Source organism: Triturus cristatus, chromosome 2_1, assembly GCF_964204655.1.
Source record: "Triturus cristatus chromosome 2_1, aTriCri1.1, whole genome shotgun sequence".
Taxonomy (NCBI): Eukaryota; Metazoa; Chordata; class Amphibia; order Caudata; family Salamandridae; genus Triturus; species Triturus cristatus.
In genome coordinates, this window is record NC_140581.1 from 77,578,718 (window position 1) to 77,598,609 (window position 19,892).

The 19,892-nt window shown below is 44.8% G+C and overlaps 1 protein-coding gene across 2 annotated transcripts in view; it reads right to left on the bottom strand.

The window, feature by feature from the left end:
* Positions 1 to 560: 560 nt before the first annotated feature.
* LOC146863776 (uncharacterized) overlaps positions 561 to 19,892 on the bottom strand; it is a 300,646-nt gene continuing 281,314 nt past the window's right edge. For both annotated transcript variants that reach the window (XM_085628004.1, XM_085628009.1), the window contains 2 exons: positions 17,402 to 17,521; positions 561 to 2,163 (listed from right to left, as the gene is read on the bottom strand). In XM_085628004.1, the coding sequence (XP_085484130.1) occupies positions 2,023 to 2,163; positions 17,402 to 17,521 (261 nt within the window). In that variant the 3' untranslated portion in view covers positions 561 to 2,022. The remainder of the gene's footprint in view (positions 2,164 to 17,401; positions 17,522 to 19,892) is intronic.

Genomic DNA, 19,892 nt, shown 5'->3' on the forward strand with positions numbered 1-19,892 from the left:
CACAGCGACTGTCCAGAGTTTCCAGAGAATCAACAACCTCATCTGGCGCGGCGTAGGGAAGACGCTCACAGGTAAGGTCAAAGGTGTCCTAGCACCCCAGCGGTCGCAAACTGCGGGCCTGATTTCAAAGCCTTTGTGATGGTTCAGTGTCACAAAAAGTGACGTGAGTCACACAGTCTTAATTTGTGATTTACTTACCAGCGCAAAACTTGAACTGCGCTGGAAAGCAATCCCAAAGTAGTGAACGTCATTGACAGCACACGCTGTCTACGACAGTGATGTAAACACTTCTTCCATGCTTGCATCGCCAATATGTAGTTCCAGTCAGTGATTAATGTGAGCCAGTGGTTGCCAGCGGGGCCCACCAGCACTCATGTTTGGGGACCAGCACTAATTTTCCCTCACGAGACACTGACTGCGAGCAAGAGAGGGAAATCACACACACAAAAAGGATGACGAGAAAGACAGGGAAACCGTCACAAAGGAAGAATGCAAGAATGAAATAAAGATGGAGGGAGTCTCTGAAAGTGGATTACAGATTGATTCAACACAACAACTCCTTTGTATTCGGCAAACCTTCATTTTAATAGACGGGAGCTTCTGAACAGAGCTTTGGGCTACTTATTCTTTCATAAATTAAGCACTGGTTCATGCATGTTACAATTCAAATGATAAGGAACGCCACAATGATGATATTTGCACAAAGTGTCCCTCTCACCATAACACCTCTGGACTTCAGCTTGCAATAGGACAGTCGGCCATTCCAGTGGATACGATCAAGCACCTCGGGGAGCCGACCTACGCCTACTCCCTCTTTGGTGCTCACCCACTGGGTGACCCTCAGGGTTTCTCTAAATAAGGGGCTATCACCAATAGAAAAAATCAAAGGAGAACTCCAGGGGACAAAGAAAAACATTTTGGGACTCCTCCCCAGTTTCTCATGAACTTTTGTCCATGCAGAAATCATTAAGGAATTTCTTAGGCTGGAGTTGCTGATACTTCACTAAGTTGCCATAGATGTACCCACGCAAGGCCACCATGGAAAGTGTGGCAGCTTTTCACAAGAAAGGTATACATAGTATCCAAAACATGCTACTAAGGCACTCTCCCATATGTTAGTGATACTAGATATGTGATCACTGACAATGTATCCTTATGCCGGAGGTACCTTTCCAACGCCCACATTTGGTGGTGGAAATTCCACCACCAGACACAGGCATTTGCAACTTTTCTACCAGAAGGCTCCAACATAAACTTGCTCTCATCAAATCAAATAGATCTGCTTGTGTTGAGAAACATCAACCACCTTTGCAGAGAACTTTAAAAGTTGCAGATTCTCCTCTGTTACCCTGACGGAGGAGGATGATTTCCAAGAAGAGTGAACAAAATAATGACCTTCTAAAGACTAAATCAATCCTAATGGTAATGAAAAATCCTCCTATTTTTGGAAGACCTTTGCTAGAGGGGTTTCCTCTAGTGTCAACTCCGCTGATTACATGATGGTGGAGGAGGAAGTTCTAAATGCAGATATCCAAAGGAGGGTTTTGCTCCTTCAGAAGATTTAGAAGTTCCTCCAGAAGTCAGAAGGTTTTCTGTGACCTCTTGAAACGCACCTAAACGTCTTTGATTTAAACTTATGAAACATTTGAAATAGAAATGTAATACAAAATACAAGGTCTGTGCTTTATGTTTGGCTTCTCTATGCAGAGAAAAGGATAGGGTTTAGAGAATTGGTGCCATTTGTGTTGCACCTTTTTGTGTCATAAAAAATCAAACTTTTCCAGTGTCCAGATGTGTTGAACTTGGTCATGTCAAATTGATTGTTGTTCCTTGGACCCCTGGTACTTAAAAAAGGAAAGTCTCATGCATTTATGGCAGCATTGTGTTAGTCAAGATGGAGATGACCTGGTAGTCACACAAGCCTGTCTGGTACATCGCAAGAGCCACTTGGCATCTGACAATGACCTCCTTCATGTCTGTATTGATTCTTCAGATGCAAAAGGAAGATCTCGACGGATTGTTCTATACTCTCACTGTGTCGTACTCGCATTCCAGAGAAGGATCTTTGCGAATAACCTGCATGTTGATGTAGACGTCTTGCTGCTGCTCAGCCTCCTTAAATTGAATGTCTGCGTAACAGACGCCCTGACTTCCTGCAGTCTCCTGAAATAGAAACATCAGTGGTTAGGACAGAAAAAGGGGGTGAACAGCAGGAGCTTGTATGCAGTGTGCAACATCAACCTATACAATTCAGGGTAGACTAGAGGGGCAGTGCAAGAGATATAGCTAGCATTTATGGGGCACTTCTATTGGCTACATACAGATGTCAGATTCATCGCTGGTGCAGTCTTTCTGAAAAATGACTCATTGAGGCCAGAGCTACTTCCGGATGCCAAAGGATGACTAGACCACGTCACACCATATGCATCCGACCCAACTCACTTCATAGAGGAAATATCACGAAGGCACTAATAATGCAGCTCTGCCTGTGAATGGGCAGGACAGTTGGAGTGCTGCGATGACACACTGGAGGTAGATGCACACGAAACAAATGCAACATCACAAAGAAAAGAATTCATCTGATTTTCTCAGAAAAATAGCATATGAAAGGAAACAAAATCCATGGCACCTGTAATTTAGCATGTAAATACACAGCAGCACAAGGGTACTTCCTTTATGAGGGTGGGGAGGTATACATGTTGGTTGGTGATACAAAGGGGCATATAAACATGCATGCACATTTAGCAATTGCTAACAACTAAAGCATGGTGTGTCGTGTGCACGTGTCTATGTATACATATTTACAGTTCACTAAGGGGTTAGTTTTTTGGGGGGCAGTTGTGCTGCACTAGGTGGGCAGAAGAGAGACCGGAGATGATGTTTATAATGACTGCAGGAGGAGGCCCAAGAGGTAAAATGTACTTGGCAGGGGGTGTGAGTACAGGGGTCAGCTAAACCATCACACAGTGAGCATGTGTTTGCCTGCACAGTTGACTGTAGTCATGAGCCCCCTGGCACGTGACTTATGTGAAGCGTGATTGCACACACTACTAAATGATGGCACATATGATGACACACAGGCGGCGATATTCACAGTGGATATAGAGAAGGCCTTTGGTAGCCTGGAATGGGCCTATCTCTATGCAGTTATGAGATGCTTTCGGAATGGTGACAACTTCATAGCCTGGACTAGGCTTCTATATATGGACCCTACGGCCAGGGCACGCACAGGGGACTATGTCGCGGCATGTTATCGAGTGGACAGAGAGACCAGGCACCGTTGTCTGCTCTCACCCTTGCTATTCACCCTGGAGATGGAACCACTCGTTGCCCACGCTAGGATGAGGAGCAAACATATACAATATAGTACACCAAATGACATTCATAAACCATAATCGATAGTCCAAAGGCAAATAATCTTTCAATTTTTGTTAGAATCTTCTTTTATTTTGAGCTTTTCAATTGGAACGGTCCTTTGATCGTGAAATATTCAAGCCGACAATACATTTCGTCCAAACAATGGACTTCTTCAGGGCAACATATGACAAGAAACAATGTCATAGCCAATAATGTGACTTCGTCAATCACTCTCTGAAAGGTAAGTCTTCAGGCTATGAAAATCCACAGCAACCACCGGCCCTTAAGCCATTACACCAGTCCATTAATTCAGGACATGTACAGCTGTGACCCATCCACACGCCCCTCAAATTTTGAACGCTGAGGACCCAAATAGAGTTTAAGGGGATAACAGCCAGACCCCACGTAAAACAGCAGGGTGGAAAAACTTGGAATTCCGAGACGACGGTCAGGTATCAAAACAACGTGAAGGGACCGTTACAATTGAAAAGCTCAAAGTAAAAAAAAATTCTAACAAAAATGTCAAGATTATTTACCTTTGGACTATCGATTATGGTTTATGAATGTCATTTTATGCACCATATTGTATATGTTTGATTTGGAAAATCCCTTTTTTTGAACTGCACCTTGACAGCGGGTTTGGATATGTGTGCACATTTTTAGGAATACATCCTTACATGACACTATTTTGGGGACATACAGATTAGGTGCGGCATTCTCAAGGGGTTTGCTGTTACTCTACGATGAGGAGCGCCTATAGGGGATTGACAGCAGAGGGCGGACACCTCAGATCGACCTATATGCTGATGACCTCCTGATCTTCTTGCACAATCCCTCAGAGGCGCTGGTGGGCGCCTGTGCTCTCTTGGATTGGTTCGAGCAGCATGCAGGACTGAGAGTTAATTGGCGAAAATCATAATTGTCCCCAACCTTGGTGGATCATTGCCAGCCACAGGATGCGCTGGGACTACAATGGGAACTGAGTTTCTTCCATTACCTGGGAGTAAAAGTCTTCCATGACTGTCCGGGCCAGCAGGAAGGAAATATAGGGAAGGTGATTAGAGATCTTAAAAGGAGCGCAGAGTTCTGGGGAATGCTTCCCCTCTCGGTAGCGGGAAGGGTCGCTCCATTGAAAATGATGGTGCTTCCGCTGCTCCTTTAGTATTTTGCGGGATTGCCAATATATATATGCCCTGGACCATGTTTTGGGACATAGATACCATTACCATAGCCTTCCTTTGTGGGACGGGCCAACACCAAGTGGATTTAAATACCCGAGTGACAGAGGTCTAGCAGTACCAGATTTAAAGACTTCATATCTGGCAACGCAATTTCAGGGGCTCACACAGTGGGTGGTGGATAAAGTGAGGCCCGGACGAGTAGAGAGACCCGATGTGCCAGATGCCCACACACTCCCCAATGTGTTCATAACACGTAAACACTCTAAAGCAGAGGACTTCAAAGGAGTTTAGGGTACTGAACCGATGTTGGGCTTGTTACTTACAGAAAAATAGGATGAAAACTCCATATGTACCGCACATACCTATGACATACTTTGATGTACTGACACATGTTGAGAAATAGTGAGGCTTGGCAGAATGGATGGAGGAAGAAGTTTCCAGGTTGGGCGACCTATTTGAATCTCAGGCACTCCTCCCCTTTGAAGGAATCTGAACAACACATGATCTGCCCAGCGGGCACTTCTTAACCTAAAGCTGTGACAAAGGCAATGCGTATGCACCGGGGGACAGTTCTTGAAGAGCCAAAGCAACATAACACTTGCCAATACATTGTCATATCAGCTGGCACTTTGACAGATGTCACCTGCTTAGATCAGTACGAGGAGATCTGTTGCTGCCTCTGCCAACTCTTTGGATCAAGTGGGAAGTGGACCTGGGGCCCCCCATTCTAGACAAAGACTGGACAGAAATCCTAGAAAAGATTTGATTTGATTTGATTTGATTTGATTTATCTACTTGTAGAGCGCGCGAATGCCCAAGGGCGTCTTGGCGCTGTGAGATGCCGCTGGCTCTTGAAGATGTTGATTAGGGCTATGTGGAGAAAAGCCACGTTTTACCTTCCTTTCTGAAGGATTTCAAAGATGGGCTGTTTTTTATGTCTAGCGGTAGTTGGTTCCAAATTCTTGCCGTGTGCACCAGGAAACTTCGTCCGCCCCAGTTAGCTCTCTTAAATCTTGGGACCCTGATTTTTTTCTTTTGGCTGGATCTAAGAAGTCTATTTGGCTCATACATTTTTAAATGGGATTTTAGAAATTGTGATCCAGTTCCATTAATTGCTTTATATGCTAGGCATAGTGATTTGAATTGTATCCTTTTTACAATTGGCAGCCAGTGCAGATTTTTTAGTTTGTGGCTGATTGTTTCAAATTTTGGTATCCCTAGTATCAGCCTGGCTGCTGTATTCTGCAGGCGTTGGAGTTTGAGTAGGATTTTCTTCCTGGCTCCGGCGTATAGGCCGTTCCCGTAGTCCAATCTGGACAAGGCTAATGCTGTCACCACTGTCTTGCGTGAGTCATGTGGTTGGTAAGGGAGGATTTTCTTGATCATTTTTAGAATGTACCAAAGGGATGACGCCAACTTACTGGCTTGGGCATCAAAGGAAAGATTGGTATCTAGAGTGATTCCCAGGTTTTTTACCTTTTCTGATGGTTCGGGACATCCTCCTAGTTCTTTTGGCCACCATGAATGGGACCATATTTTTGTGTCCCCTCCTAGTATCATGACCTCACTTTTATCCCCGTTTAGTTTTAGGCAGTTTGTTCTCATCCATTGGCTGATTTGTACCATGCAGATTTGAAATTTTTCTGCTGTGTTCTCTACGTCTTTATTTATTGAGACCACGATTTGGGTATCGTCGGCGTAGGATATTGGGGTGAAGCCACAGTTCCTTATTATTTGTGCAAGGGGAGTTACGTACAGATTAAAAAGAGTGGGGCTCATCGAGGAGCCCTGCGGGACTCCACACGGTAGGTTGAATTTGTTGGATTTTGCCTCTCCCGTTTCTACTGAGAAGGTTCTGTTCTCTAAATAGGAAGCAATGAGGGCACAAGCTGAGTCATGTAATTGTGCTGTTTTCAGGCGTGTTATCGGGATCTCATGGCTGACTGTATCGAAGGCCGCCGATAGATCAAGTAGAATCAAGGCGGCCTTCGATCCGTTGTCCAGTACTTGCCTGAGTTCCTCCACTGCTGTGATAAGAGCAGTCTCTGTTCCATGTCCTTCACGGAAACCAAACTGTGAGTGATCCAACCAGTTGCCGTCCAACAAGTATCGGGATAACTGTTTATTTACTAGTTTCTCTAAAACTTTAGCGGCATAAGGGATCCTGGCTATTGGTCTATAGTTGTTCGGGCTTTCGCAGTCTAAGTTAGGTTTTTTTAGAAGCGGCCTGATTGATATCATTTTCCAATCATCGGGGAAGATGTTGGTTTTGATAATTTGAGAAAATAGTTTTTCTAATACTATGCTCAGCTGTTCAGAGCAGATGTGCATTATTTTGGATGGACAGGGGTCCATTGGGCTACCTGAGTTAATGGTGTGGATCTCTTTTTGGATCTGTTCTGCTGTCGGGGGAGTGAAGAGGAACAATGTGGTTTGATCTGGGTGTTTACTCACTGGGGTTGTTGTCTGTAAATTATCCCTTTTAGCTGTTTCTTTGCTATGGTTTTTAAAGGAGTCATATACTGATGAAACTTTGCTGACTAAGAATTCACCTAGCACGTTGCAGAAGTCTGATGATAGTGCTTCTGGGTTGTTGTTCTCATATTTTGATAATTTTTTAACAGTGTCAAAAAGGGTTTTACTTGAATTTTTAGATTCGTTGATTTTATGGATAAAGTATTTACTTTTTTCTGTTATTATTAGTTTTTTATAGCATGCTAAGGTAGCTTTGTATTCTTGTTTGAGGTGAGTATCATAATTAGTTCTCCACTTTTTTTCCGCTCTTCTACACTTCTGTTTCTGGATTTTTAGTGCTTCCGAGAACCATGGTTGTGAGGGGGTTTTTCTTTTCAGAGTGGCTTTCTTTCGTGGGACTGTTAGCTTAACTGCATTCTCCAACCACTCATTAAATTGTTTGCAGGCTGTATTACAATCTTCGTGAAGTGTAGGGTATGATGATTGGAGTGTTTCAATAAATGCCTGGTTATCCATTTTAGACCATTCAAGGTAAGTTGTTTGTTTAATGTGTTCCATAGGTCTCCCAGTGTCCTCTTTAATTTCTAAAGTTAGTTTGTGGTCTGACCACGGGATAGGGATAGTATCTATTTTTGTTAGTCTTTCACATGAAGTGAAAATACCGTCGAATGTGTGGCCAGCATCATGGGTATCCATGTGTACTTTTTGTTTTAGATCAAAATGTGACATTGCATCAATAAATGGGGCTACCTAAAGGGACCTAAAGTGTCACAAAAGGCCTGTTTCAGTTTTGATGCATTTTTACGTACCACACAAGGCATACCTGACACCGAGATGTATTAATCAATATTTCGATACCCGAAGTGCCAACTGCCCAATATGCGGGAAAGAGGGCGTGACTTTTTCATATGTTTTGGGCTTGCACGACATTCACACCAGCAGTGAGCTCCCTTTAGGGCCCACTTAGTTCTCCCTTAATTTACCCCCATTTTACTCTAACTGCACATGGTAGGCCACTTAGCTTTGCACACATTACACATAACATGTTTGTTCTTGTGCCACAATATTTTAGAAATACGCTGCAGATGTTTTAATTATTCAGTTTCTCCTTCCTGGGATTCAGTCTGACCATTTCGTGCAAGATCAAACAACACCATGCTCTGCCATGCTCTGTTTTTCTGTGATCGGTGAGCAACATATCCTAACACTTAGACACAAAACAGAGATGCAGCTGCTGTTTTCCAACATGGCACTTCTTATCATATAAACAAAGACTTGCCTTGTTGAAAACAGAGAGGAGAAATGGTCCTGAAAAAGGCACACCGGTTTGCACAGCCTAAAATGCCGACCACCTATCTACAATGGCCAGGTATGGGGTTCAGTTTTTATCCCAGAGATTACTGATATATTTCCTGTGCTCATGTGTCAAGGGTAGGCTTAGACAAATATATCATTCACCTTGATAGGGCTTTTCATTGCATACAGTTTACTGGTAATGCTGATTATTCTGCTCAGTTGTATATGTTTTCTAATTGCAGCACAGTTCCTTCATGAGAGAGCACGGTAGTATAAATATTGATAACATTCATCGTGTCTTTCTCGTATGTATTATGGATATGCACGAGTGAGAACAAAAGGTGACAATCTGTTTCCACAGTTACCTTGGGACTAGAGTGTTGTGTTCTAGGTTTACAATTTACCTGTTACTCTTGGATGGTTAGGATGAAAGGTACGGCACTGTGGGCAAGTTGAACAGGTCCCATATATCCCACAACACTGCCTCCTCAGCTGGTTCCCACATACTGCTAAAACTAAGAGACAAGCAGATTTCAGTAACTGCCATTCCTGCTTGCAAAGCGAGAGACTACCTGAAACTGGAAAGTTCAGAGAGGCCCCTGGGAGAGAGTATGGCAGAAGGAACTCGAAAAAAGAGCTGGCAATGAGCGAGCAGTGCTGCTGGGAGAGGCCAGTGGTGTCTGGCGGCCAGATCCTAGGAAATGATAGTGGATAGCATGCAGCACTCAGATCTCTCATCGCTTGGGAACCTGGCTAATAGCCTCAAATAGCGGGTACCTATATCACAGATCCCAAACGTCCCCACCACACCAACGGCCAAGAACTTTGCACATGGGTTAGCTCCTTGACACCTTCAGGGATCCTTGTTGGCCATTGAGATTGATAGGGAACATTGGACTATCCACAAACACTGATATCGGGGGGGGGGGCACGGCAGGGAAGGACGGGTGGGACTGTTAGTGTGGGGCTGTAATGTTCCAGCGATACTGGATGAGTAATGATGACAACTGTACAATAAGATGCTTCAAACTTACAAGACATGTTGGATGGTTTATGTTAAAGAAAGTAAATAAAATCAGTTTTCAAAAAAAGAATGATTGCTTACAAATGGACATTCATGGGCACAGGAATGGTGTCACAGGAGCAGAGAAGAGGCTTACAATGGGGTTGGAGTGACATAAAAGCTGGCTGAGGAGATTATAGTATAAACTAAGAGGAGAAAATTGCTAAGGGGCAGATTTATTATTATTTCACGCAGCGCAGTAAGCCACCTTGCTGCGCTGAGTGAAAGGTCGGGAATGTGCTGTATTTAACATTATACTATGCACTCCTGTCCTTTCCGCGCACTGTCGCACAATGTGCTGCCTAGCTCCAATGCAGGTACCCTTGTGCTGTGGTGCAAGGCTGTCTGCTTTACAAATGGGATTGTTTATGTGCAGGAAGGGACATCTTCCTACAAAAATACAATCATCTGAAGCAGTTTCCTCTTTCTATGTGCGCTGCAGAATGTAGCACACAAATAAGGAGACAAAAACAGGGAGAAATAAAGATATTTCTCCTTGTTATGCCTCACCTGGGAAATGCAGCATTTTGATGCATTCCAAGGTCTAACAGTGATCTTAAATCAAGGGTGGATGCATGGGAACACCTTTGCTCCACCCATGGAACGCCACCCTCGGCAGAGTAACACAACACAGCGATTTGCGCTGTGTTACATTATTGTAGATTTATCAGGCCATCCAGGGCCACTCAAGGTGGCCTTCCGTGGTTTGATAAATCTGACTTCGTAGTTGCGTCACCCTTACAACCCCTTGTGTGTTGCATAGGCAACGCAACTCATTGATAAATCTGCCATTTAAAATGCTCTAGTAAGAGAAGGCTGTGTGTAGATCCTGCCCTGCTGTAAAATTACAAAGAGGACATTTTGAATTAGAAAACAGTAGGGTGTCAGTCAAATGCCTATCTGACATTTAGTGGTCTATCCTGTGGGAGTAATACATTCAAAAGGATTAATCCCCAGAGGAACTAAAATGTTTTCTTCTTCCTTCCTGCAAGAGCATGGCCATTGGCTTTCCTGGCTAATACCAGTGCTGTTCAAAAGATCTTTCTAGCTGTAATGGCTCTCCAGATATTGTCTTTTGAACCTGTGTTTAAACCACCCAATTATGTCCTGTACCCGCTTACAATTGTTGAAGCAATGGGTCCAGTAGATGCCCGGAGGTCCCCTGCTAATCAAGATTCAGATGAATAGTTTCTAAATATGTCACTAGTATCAAAATGTTGGACTTGGCCCTTTTTGCAGGGTCATCCCTGACTTTTTTGCCTTCCTCCTATATTTTTTCTGACCTGTTTTTGGCTGTTTTATGACTCTGGGCACTTTACCACTGCTGATCAGTGCTAAAGTGCATTAGCTCTCCCTATTGTAAATTAATGTATGAATTTGTGATTCCATGATTGGTTCGTTTGGTTTACCTGTCAGACCCTAGTACAGTGCACCAGCAGTATCCAGGGCTTGTAAATCCAAATACTGCTGGTGGGCTTGCAGCACTGGTTGTGCCACCCACAGAAGCAGCCTGTAAAAGTGTGTCTAAGGTCTGCCATTGCAGAACCTGCATGCAGTCTGGTACTGTCATGCTGACTGGGCAAGTGCACTCACTTGCCAGTCCCTAAACCTTCCCTTTTCTTCATATCAGACACCCCTATGGTAGGCCCAAGGGCAGGGTGCATTGTAAGGATAAGGTAGGACATGCCCTGGTGTGTGTGGCATGTTCTAATAGTGAATTACAGCCATTTTCGTTTTTTACTATTGCAAGGCTACTTGTTCTCCATAGGTCATAATGGGCAGTTTGGTTATTACATCTTATAATCCCAACTGACTCAGGGAACATGGTAGAAATTCAAATTTAGTATGCCTGAACTCAGAATGATACAATACATCTTTTAGTGAAGTTGGTTTTAACATTCTGTGTTTGAAAATGCCACTTTTAGAAAGTAAGAGTAGTAACAGCTTGGCGTGCACTCAAGATAAACTAGTGTAACTACTTGACCAAATAAACTATTGTTGTACTGGTTTGGTGTGCACTGCCGGAGGTGGTTCTACCCTGCCACCTGATAATAAAAATACATTTACTAGAGCGCTATGTTCTAGACAGGATGTGCACTACCATATGCACTCAATTATGAGTGTGTGTTAACAATTCATTGCCGCTTAAATGTACTCTACTTGATTGTACTTAATATAAACACGTAATGAAACACGAACTTCATAACATAATCAAAAGTATCCAAACGATAACTCAATAAACCAAAGTTGAATCCTTCGTCTACTAGAAAGTAGGCATTTTCTTGTTTAACCATTCAAACCTGCCTCTGCTAGGCTGTGTATTCCTTGTCTGGAGTTAGAGTGGCAGGGGCTGGGGAATTCCAGGGAGGAGTTGCACCTGGGACCTGAATAGGACGGTGCTTTCCATCCACAATGCTGGCTCCACCTCCTGTGGTGCGTCTAATGTCTCTGCCCTGCACTCTGAAAGGAAAGAAGGAGTCAGGTAAACAAAGTGCTCCAGGACTGACCAGAACCGGTTTGAACAAGGCAAAGGCCCCTCTGCCTTCAGAGGACAAAGGATTTTGGGGTATAAGTATTGGGACCCTGATCCTAAGAATTTAGATCACTTTGGGAAAACAAGAAGAACACTCTGCTGAGGAGAGGAACCAAGAAGAAGCTGAGGAGGAACTATCCCTGAAACTGGGGGATTGGCCTGCAGTGGTTGCCTACTGCCAAAGAGAGGAGAAAGGAACTTTGTGTGTACTTTTGCTCAACTTGTGAAGGATCTCCAAGGGCTTGGAAAAGAGCTTGCCTCATGCTGAAGTCTCAGGAACAACAAACTTCACCCCCCAGCTCCCCAGAGTTCTTTGGAAGTGCCTGCTGCTGTTGTTGGGCCTTCTGAGGGACTGTGTGTCGCAAGGAGCTGGAAGCGCGACTCAAGAAGGAGAAGCGTGCCGCCGTCGGAGCTGTTGTCGTCGCATCGCGTAAAGTGTGTCACCGCTGCAGCTGTCGCATCGAGCAGAAGCTCTCGCATCATCCAGGAAGTGTCTTGCAACGCCGAAGAAGTGTGTCGCCATCGCAGCCATCGTAGCTGACGCATTGCACTGCATCAAGAGAAGAGTCTCGCATCGAGGAAGAAGCGTGTCGCCATCACAGCCATCGTAGTTGTCGCATTGCACCGCATCAAGAAAAGCACCTCGCATCCACGGAGAAGCGTGCCTCCGTCGGAGCTGTTGTCGTCGCATTGCGTAAAGGAGTGTCGCTGCTGCAGCATCGCATCGAGCGGAAGCGTCTCGCAACGTCGGAGAAGAGTGCCGCTGCCAAGGCCGCTGTCGTCACATCGCGTAAAGTGTGTCGCCGCTGCAGCTGAAGCATCGAATCGAGTCTTCTCGCAACATCGGAGAAGCATACCGCATCTGGAAGATCTTCACGTCTTTATTTCTTTGCACCAAAATCTTCAACGCATCAACATCATTGCTACACTTTCGTTGCCCTGCGTGTCGCATCTAAAAGGTACATTGACTTAAAGTGTCGCATTTAAGAACTAAAGAGAACTAAGCAAAATTCTATCATCTAAAGTAACAGTATTGTGTATTTTTGTCGTTTAATGGTCTTGTGGTAAATCTATATAAAGAATACTTATTTTTGATAGAAAACCTGTGTGGTGTCCATCTGTAGTGTTGTCACTTGATTACTGTATGTGTTCAAAAATGATTTACACACTGCCTCTGAGATAAGCCTGTTTGATCGTGCCAAGCTACCAAGGGGGTGAGCAGGGGTTATTTTAGGAGTGTACCCCCTTACCCTGACTAGAGGCGAGGGTCCCTATTTGTCACAAGTGCATGCCTGTGCCAACTAGAGACCCCCAAGTCTAACACAAAGAGTGTACTTTTATTGTGTGAGTACGTCGTGCAGTAGCTTGAGAATGAGGCATACGTTTGGACCACTCTGGTCTTGCCTAAACTCTGCCCTGTGTTATAATCTTCTGACTGTCCGAGCCACAGTATGCCTGTACATAGATACCAGAATACTGGGCAGAGGATTAGAATCATCCTTAGTGAGGAGAGGATTTAGAGTCTGTAGTTTTATGGATTATTGTAAGTAAATGCCTCTGTTTGCATGATCACCCACAAAGTTTTGGACTAATGCTGCTGAGTTTTCGACTCAGAGTGCACTGAGGACAGCTTGCTAGACCTCAGTGCCAGTGTTATAAACCTCCACAAATCAAATGCTGAATTGCCTACCCCCAATTGCCATAAAGCAATTTACTTATAAGTCCATAGTATCTTGTACCAGGGGTACCCAGGGCCTGTAAGTTACACCGCCCACCCAGAAATGCAGCAATATTTGTGGGATCCTGAGTGTTACAACGAATAACATGGATCCAAGCTGCCGGAAGGGCAGTTTTACACTGCTAGTTTGACTTCACCATTTAAACCAAAGGCAAAGCCCCAGTTCCCCTTAATAATATACTTAGGACACCCTTAAAGAAGGTTTTGGGAGCCCCAAGGCATGGTAATGTATATTAGTAAATAAGACATGTATTTTAATATGACCTAACAATCCAAATCCCAAATGGTTGTTATTGCTGTGGAAAAATTGGTAGCACCATTGGTTTGTGCAGAGTTTCAGTTGCACTAACTTCTGATTGGGACAGCCAAAATGGATACTTCAGTGTATCAAATTAATCGTGGCACTAAACCCAAATTGATGCCAATGTTAAATTTATTGTCACTTTTAGGGAAAAGCAACTTTTAGAAAGTTGCCACTCAATTGCCTACTTTATCTGATGACCATTCAAAGATGTAGGCCACCAGACAGCCTTCTGCTCTCCTGGGGAGTGTAAATGACATCCAGACATAGGAACAAAAGTGACCTGCCACAGGTGGAGATTTTACCTCCTCCTTGCAGGAAGCCACGCAAAGTGGTGGTCCAAAAAGGCAAACTTCAAAGGTGACCACCAGTTGCAGCATCAGAGCCATAAAAGCTGCCATAAAATCTGAAGTAGTCAGTCCTGGCTAGTCAGTAGCCACCCACAAGGAATCTCTGCTGACCACCAACGTGCATACAAGAGGATCCCTACTCCAGACTCAAAAGATGCACCAGTGTCTGCCGGACCTCAGGGAGTCATCAGAGTGTGGATGGGGCACCAAATACAGACATTAACCCTCACCAAAAAAGCACTGGACCAGCTGTGTCGGGAGAACAGTAGCCCAGCTGCCAGTGGACTTCTACTAGCTCAAAGAGGACTTTGAAGGACACCAACCCCTGTGGCCAAAGTAGTCTTACCTTACCTCGGTACTGAGGAATAACTACAAGGAGACACCAGTCGACCACACAACACCCAGAGCATTCTTCAGCATCCTAAACATCCTGTACCCTCAGCATCTGGACCACTCTATTGACGTCTATGGTGTCTATGATTTAAAGTGTGTAACTGGACTTGAGAACGCTTTGGTGACCAAGTAACTGTCCAGATAGTCCTTATTGTCCTCCCTGACCTTCTCTCTGTCATAATTGGCCATTCATTCCGGGCTGGAGTAGCCAAACAAAACTCTTCCAAACTTTTTAAAAGTTTCCAAACTTAACAGTGCCATTGCTTGTTCGCGCTTTACACTAAAAAGCTGAGATTTGCGTGTTCTTTAAAAATCTATGTCTCCGGGACCGTGCGTTGGATTTTGCTCATTTAGGGTCTAAAAATGTGTAAAAATAAAGTCTATATGTATACATTGGTGTCAGGTTTCTTTTTGTGTTTTCACGACTCAATTATTATGTTGTTTATTGATCCTAAATGCTGTACTCTAACTAGTTTATTTGTTTAAGCCTTGGTGCTCAAAAGCCACAGCTACCCAGGGTTTAGGAAGATGTTTTATAAAAAAAACTTGACTGGATCTAAGATGGTTTTCCTGACAGTATTACACAATGAGGTCGCACAACCACACCATATGATAATAATAATAGAATTCTGACAATTATTCTCTCTGAATTTTAAATTTGTTGCTTCCAATGCTACTGAGTTGTCGCATCATGTGGCCGGGGCTGCTAAGACACTCTGGCTCGGAGCAGATGTTTTATAGCAAGCAGAATTCTCCATAACCTCTTGGGTGGACTCAGGCCCCATTAACTGTTAACAATAAAAACAGCAGAGTGGAAAGCAGACACCATGGGCCATTGGATCTTAATATGATTTTTCTACAGGACATTATCCTGTATGTACTATAACTATGTTTGAAGTCACCTGTTGGACACCGGAAGGTCTAGGACCCTCCATCTTTCTATGTGTTTTCTATGTGTAACTGCTCTACTCTTCCTACATGTGACTTTCAAAGTGCTTTTCTCCATAGAATGAGACAGTCAAGAGACTGCTATTGGTGTATAAATTAGGCATGAGTGATTTGAAATTTTATACATACACCGATGTGAGGTTCACAAGATTTGCATATTCATGTATTTTTGTGATAATCTTTCACTGAACATATTTTTTCCCTCCTGCAAATTTTAATAAGTACACAAAAAATACTGAAGAAAACCACAAAACTGTGATGGATGCAATGCCTAAATTAGTGTCAGTCACTGGTAATTACTCAACACTGCATCCCAATCCATCATTATTATGCACACCATGCTACCTCAACTTGGACCCTGTTATGTACAAATCAGTCTTTAGTCCTGCTCCAATTGGAACAGTTCAGCCTGAACTCTTGAGCCATTTCATCTCTGAACCGGAACACAAAGCAACCCAGGACCGGTGTTGCCCTACTTAGGGCTCATCAACCAGGCATAGCTTGGTTCCAGTCACACAGACTGCATGGGACCCACGTCTCGGCATACCTGCCCCACTTAGGGTGGCACTCTTTAGTACACAGAAAAGTGAATGATGCAATGCTTGAATTAATGTCAACCACTGGTAATTACTTGGGGGCACCCTAATTCAATGTTATTTTGCACACCATGCCACCTCAGTTTGAACCCAGATATATGCAAATCAGTCTTAACTCTGCTCCAATGGGAGCAGTCTGGCCCAAATGGCTAAGCCAGGTTGTCCCTGGAACTAGAACGCAAGCAACCAAGAAGAGGTTTTGCCCTACCTAGCACTCATCAGCCAGGTATAGCTTGGTTACAGTTACACAGTGTGCATGGGACCCACGTCTGGGCCTGCCCTGCCCTGTGTAACAACAAGAGGAGGGACAATAGGGCATTTTTTTAGGTCCAGCATACGTGCCCAGGGCAATGTGTATAAAGATGGGTATGCAGTTCCTAAGGGTGAGGAGACATATAAGGTCAGCGAGTACTAGGTTCGATATGTAGGTTCAATAAGTCAATCCTATTATTCAAAGTGAGAGGGAGGAGACCCCTCTTCGGAACTGGAGCCCTCACACACCCAGCAAGCTAGGTGTCATGCTTCATCATATGGGCTTGCTCCTCATCGGGCCGGCGCTGCAATGCCTGACGGGCTCCCATAAATGGGGCTCGTTGTCGGAGATCTTTTGTCCCTGCCGTTTGGTGCAGTGGGGGTGAGGGGCCCAGTAGTGTAGATGTAGTATAAGTGAGTTAAAACAGGTCAATTATTCCTTGAATTGTATTTATTCTGGTAGGTAAATTGCCTGATTAAAAGTCAATAGAGTGGCGTAAAGCTAGGGGTTAAGTGCCTGGATGCCTACGTCCTACTCTCATTCGGTCGACATGTTTCTTGCCTCTGTTGTCAGTAAGATCATGGGCAATTCATCACGACCAGGGTATCACATGCTATCTACACAACATGAGATACCAGACAGCACGAGGCTCTTTGCAAAAGTTGACTGGTCATCTTTTTGTAGCTTATTGCTGTATTTGGATATTAAATTCGTACTAATGAGGTACAACCAAGGCTCAGACAGTGATTAACAAGTGTAAAAATGTCAAAATAATGAAGGAACACTATTACAAAATGTGCACTTTACACCGCATAATTAACTGTTTCTTTCCACATAATTTACTCAACCCTGCGACATAATTCCTGTGGCCCTCCACTGCCACATAATTCCAGTGGCCCTGATTATTTGTATCTTACTTGTTCTAGGTCTCTGATTTCTGCATAGCATGTATCTGGAGTGGCTGAACTTGTAGCAGAAGCTGAAGCAGGAGGCTTCTTCACCACCGCGTATGCTGGGCTTTGCATAAGGTCTGGAGGCTGAAAGACAGAGACCATGGGCTGATCAGAAATGAGATGTGAGCTGCCCTGTGAATACTTAGCACAGCTGACCTGAGGTTCATGCAAAACAACTGATCCTGCTAGGTCCACCACTATCAAGGATGACTTATGCAACACACAGAGAGCTGGATTAGCAGTAGCAGGAGGGTGCACGAGAGATGGGAGTGCGGGGGGGGTGCACAAGAGGGGAGGGAGTAGTCCGAGTGTCTCCTTGTCCAAGCAGACACTGGGACTACGTAACAGACTGACTGTGCAATCCCAGGCTGCTCTCATACAATGAGCGGTACAAAAGGGGGTGGTGATGGACGGAGCATCAGAACCAATCAAACACTCACACCCAGTCAACAGATCTGGGTTTGATCCATCACCATTCTTTAGCCCACTCTGCCACCCCAGTTCAGACATGGCCATATGCAAATCAGTCTGACCCTGTGCCTCATGGGAACAGTCCAGCCCGAACTGCCAAGCCATGCCTTCCCTGAACCGGAAACAAGCTTCCTAGGACCGGTTTCTGGCATTTCAGCCGTCTTCAGCCAGGCTTGCTGACTGTGACTGCTGGCTGGACTGTTCCCATGAGGCACAGGGTCAAGACTGATTTGCATATGGCCATGTCTGAACTGGGGTGGCGTAGTGGGCAAAAGAACGATGGATTTAACCCAGATCTCTTGACTGGGGGAGAATGTCTGCATTGTCAGCATTCCGTCCATCATTTGTTTGTTGTAGCGCTCATACAATGAGAGCAGCCCGGGGATTGGCCTGAGTGGGCTGAAAAGACGCACAGCTCAGGATAGGGAGTCTATGCTGTTTCTCCGGCCTTGCTGTTTAATGTTGGAGAAACCTAAGTGTGCAGGTGTGTCTGATCGGCTCAAACGGCTGGCCAAACACACATGCGCACTTAGAGAGTGCACATAGCATCTCTCCTCCCCCTCCCATGGCTCTGGTCCCACTCCTCCCTGCTGCACGCTGGCTCAGCCAGCAACTGAAAAATTAAACAATAAGATATATTGTTTTATTTTACAGGTGCTGGCTCTGAGCCAGCGGGACGATGCTCCTCCACCACTGCAGTGGAGCCGCGCTGCATCATATGGTGTTTACAAACCAATAGGTTACACGTTTCAATCAACATATTGCACAGAGATCAGTAAATTACAAAAGTGAGCCAATAAAGTATACAAGTGAAACAGTACATTAAACATATGCATCAATATTTTACTCTTGAAAAGAACTATGAATGTATTTGGTAAGTCAACCACTATGAATGGCATGAGCCAATATGTGCCACATATCAGGTACCTAAAGATTGGTCTTCTTGGCCCTTAATGCTTAATACCTAACTACTTAAATCTAATCCTTCGATTATTTTAACTTGAAGTTTCAAAAATGGGATATGGAATGAAATTTTAGTAAAGGCAACGTCGGGTTTTAGTTCGTGTTGGGAAACGAGGAGTTTACGATTGCCTGACAACAAAATGGGCGACACCTACGTACCAAGTACGTCCAATTTACCAGCAAGTGTTCAAAACGCGACTTTCTTGAACCCGGCAATAGAACCGAAGCCCGAGACATACGCAATACCGACCAACAGAGGTAAGGAGCGGGGCAGACTTCCTAATAGACTGGGGTCTAAATTGAATTGAGACTAGAATTGAGGCGAAGTTATATTCGGAAGACTCTCCACTCACCGGATAAGGAGCTCTGTTCATCCTGAATCCCCAGACTTGCGGGGAAGTTGCCGTTGTCGTAGCGCTGGACGCTGGGGGAGCCTGATTGCCGGGACTGCGAGGACCAGGGTGCTGTCAGCGGACATCACTGGGCGCACCTGGAAGCTCTTCTCGGCCCATCCCCCCTTATTGACATTGACACTCCCATATAGATACCTTCCCACGCGCGCTAGCGGGACGCGCACGGGACGCTCACCGGGGCGAAGACCGGGCAAAGAGCGGGCCGTTTGAGGCCGTTCGAGACTGTTCGAGGCTGGGCTGGCCCCCCCCCCCTGGACGATATTCCTAGTAAGGCAAATACTATGGCAACCGGTTTTCTATGGGTGGGCAGCAAGGGGAGCAATGTTATGGGGACATTGGACAACTTCATAACTCGAGCGAGCAACGTTCTGGCTTACGAGATTGCTGCCACTGAACGAAGGTTATCCCATGATCCACTACTAGGGAAAAGATCTTCATTGGGGCCCATTGCGCTTGCTCCCTCTCCTAATAACTTCGAGCCTCCCTTAACAAGTGGCCATATAGATGAGGCACTGACAAGGGAATCATTGCCCCCTGTCGACGCCACCCTAGCCGAATCGTTTCTCTCTGGGTCCACCCAGGATGACAACTATGCCCCTGTACCCACT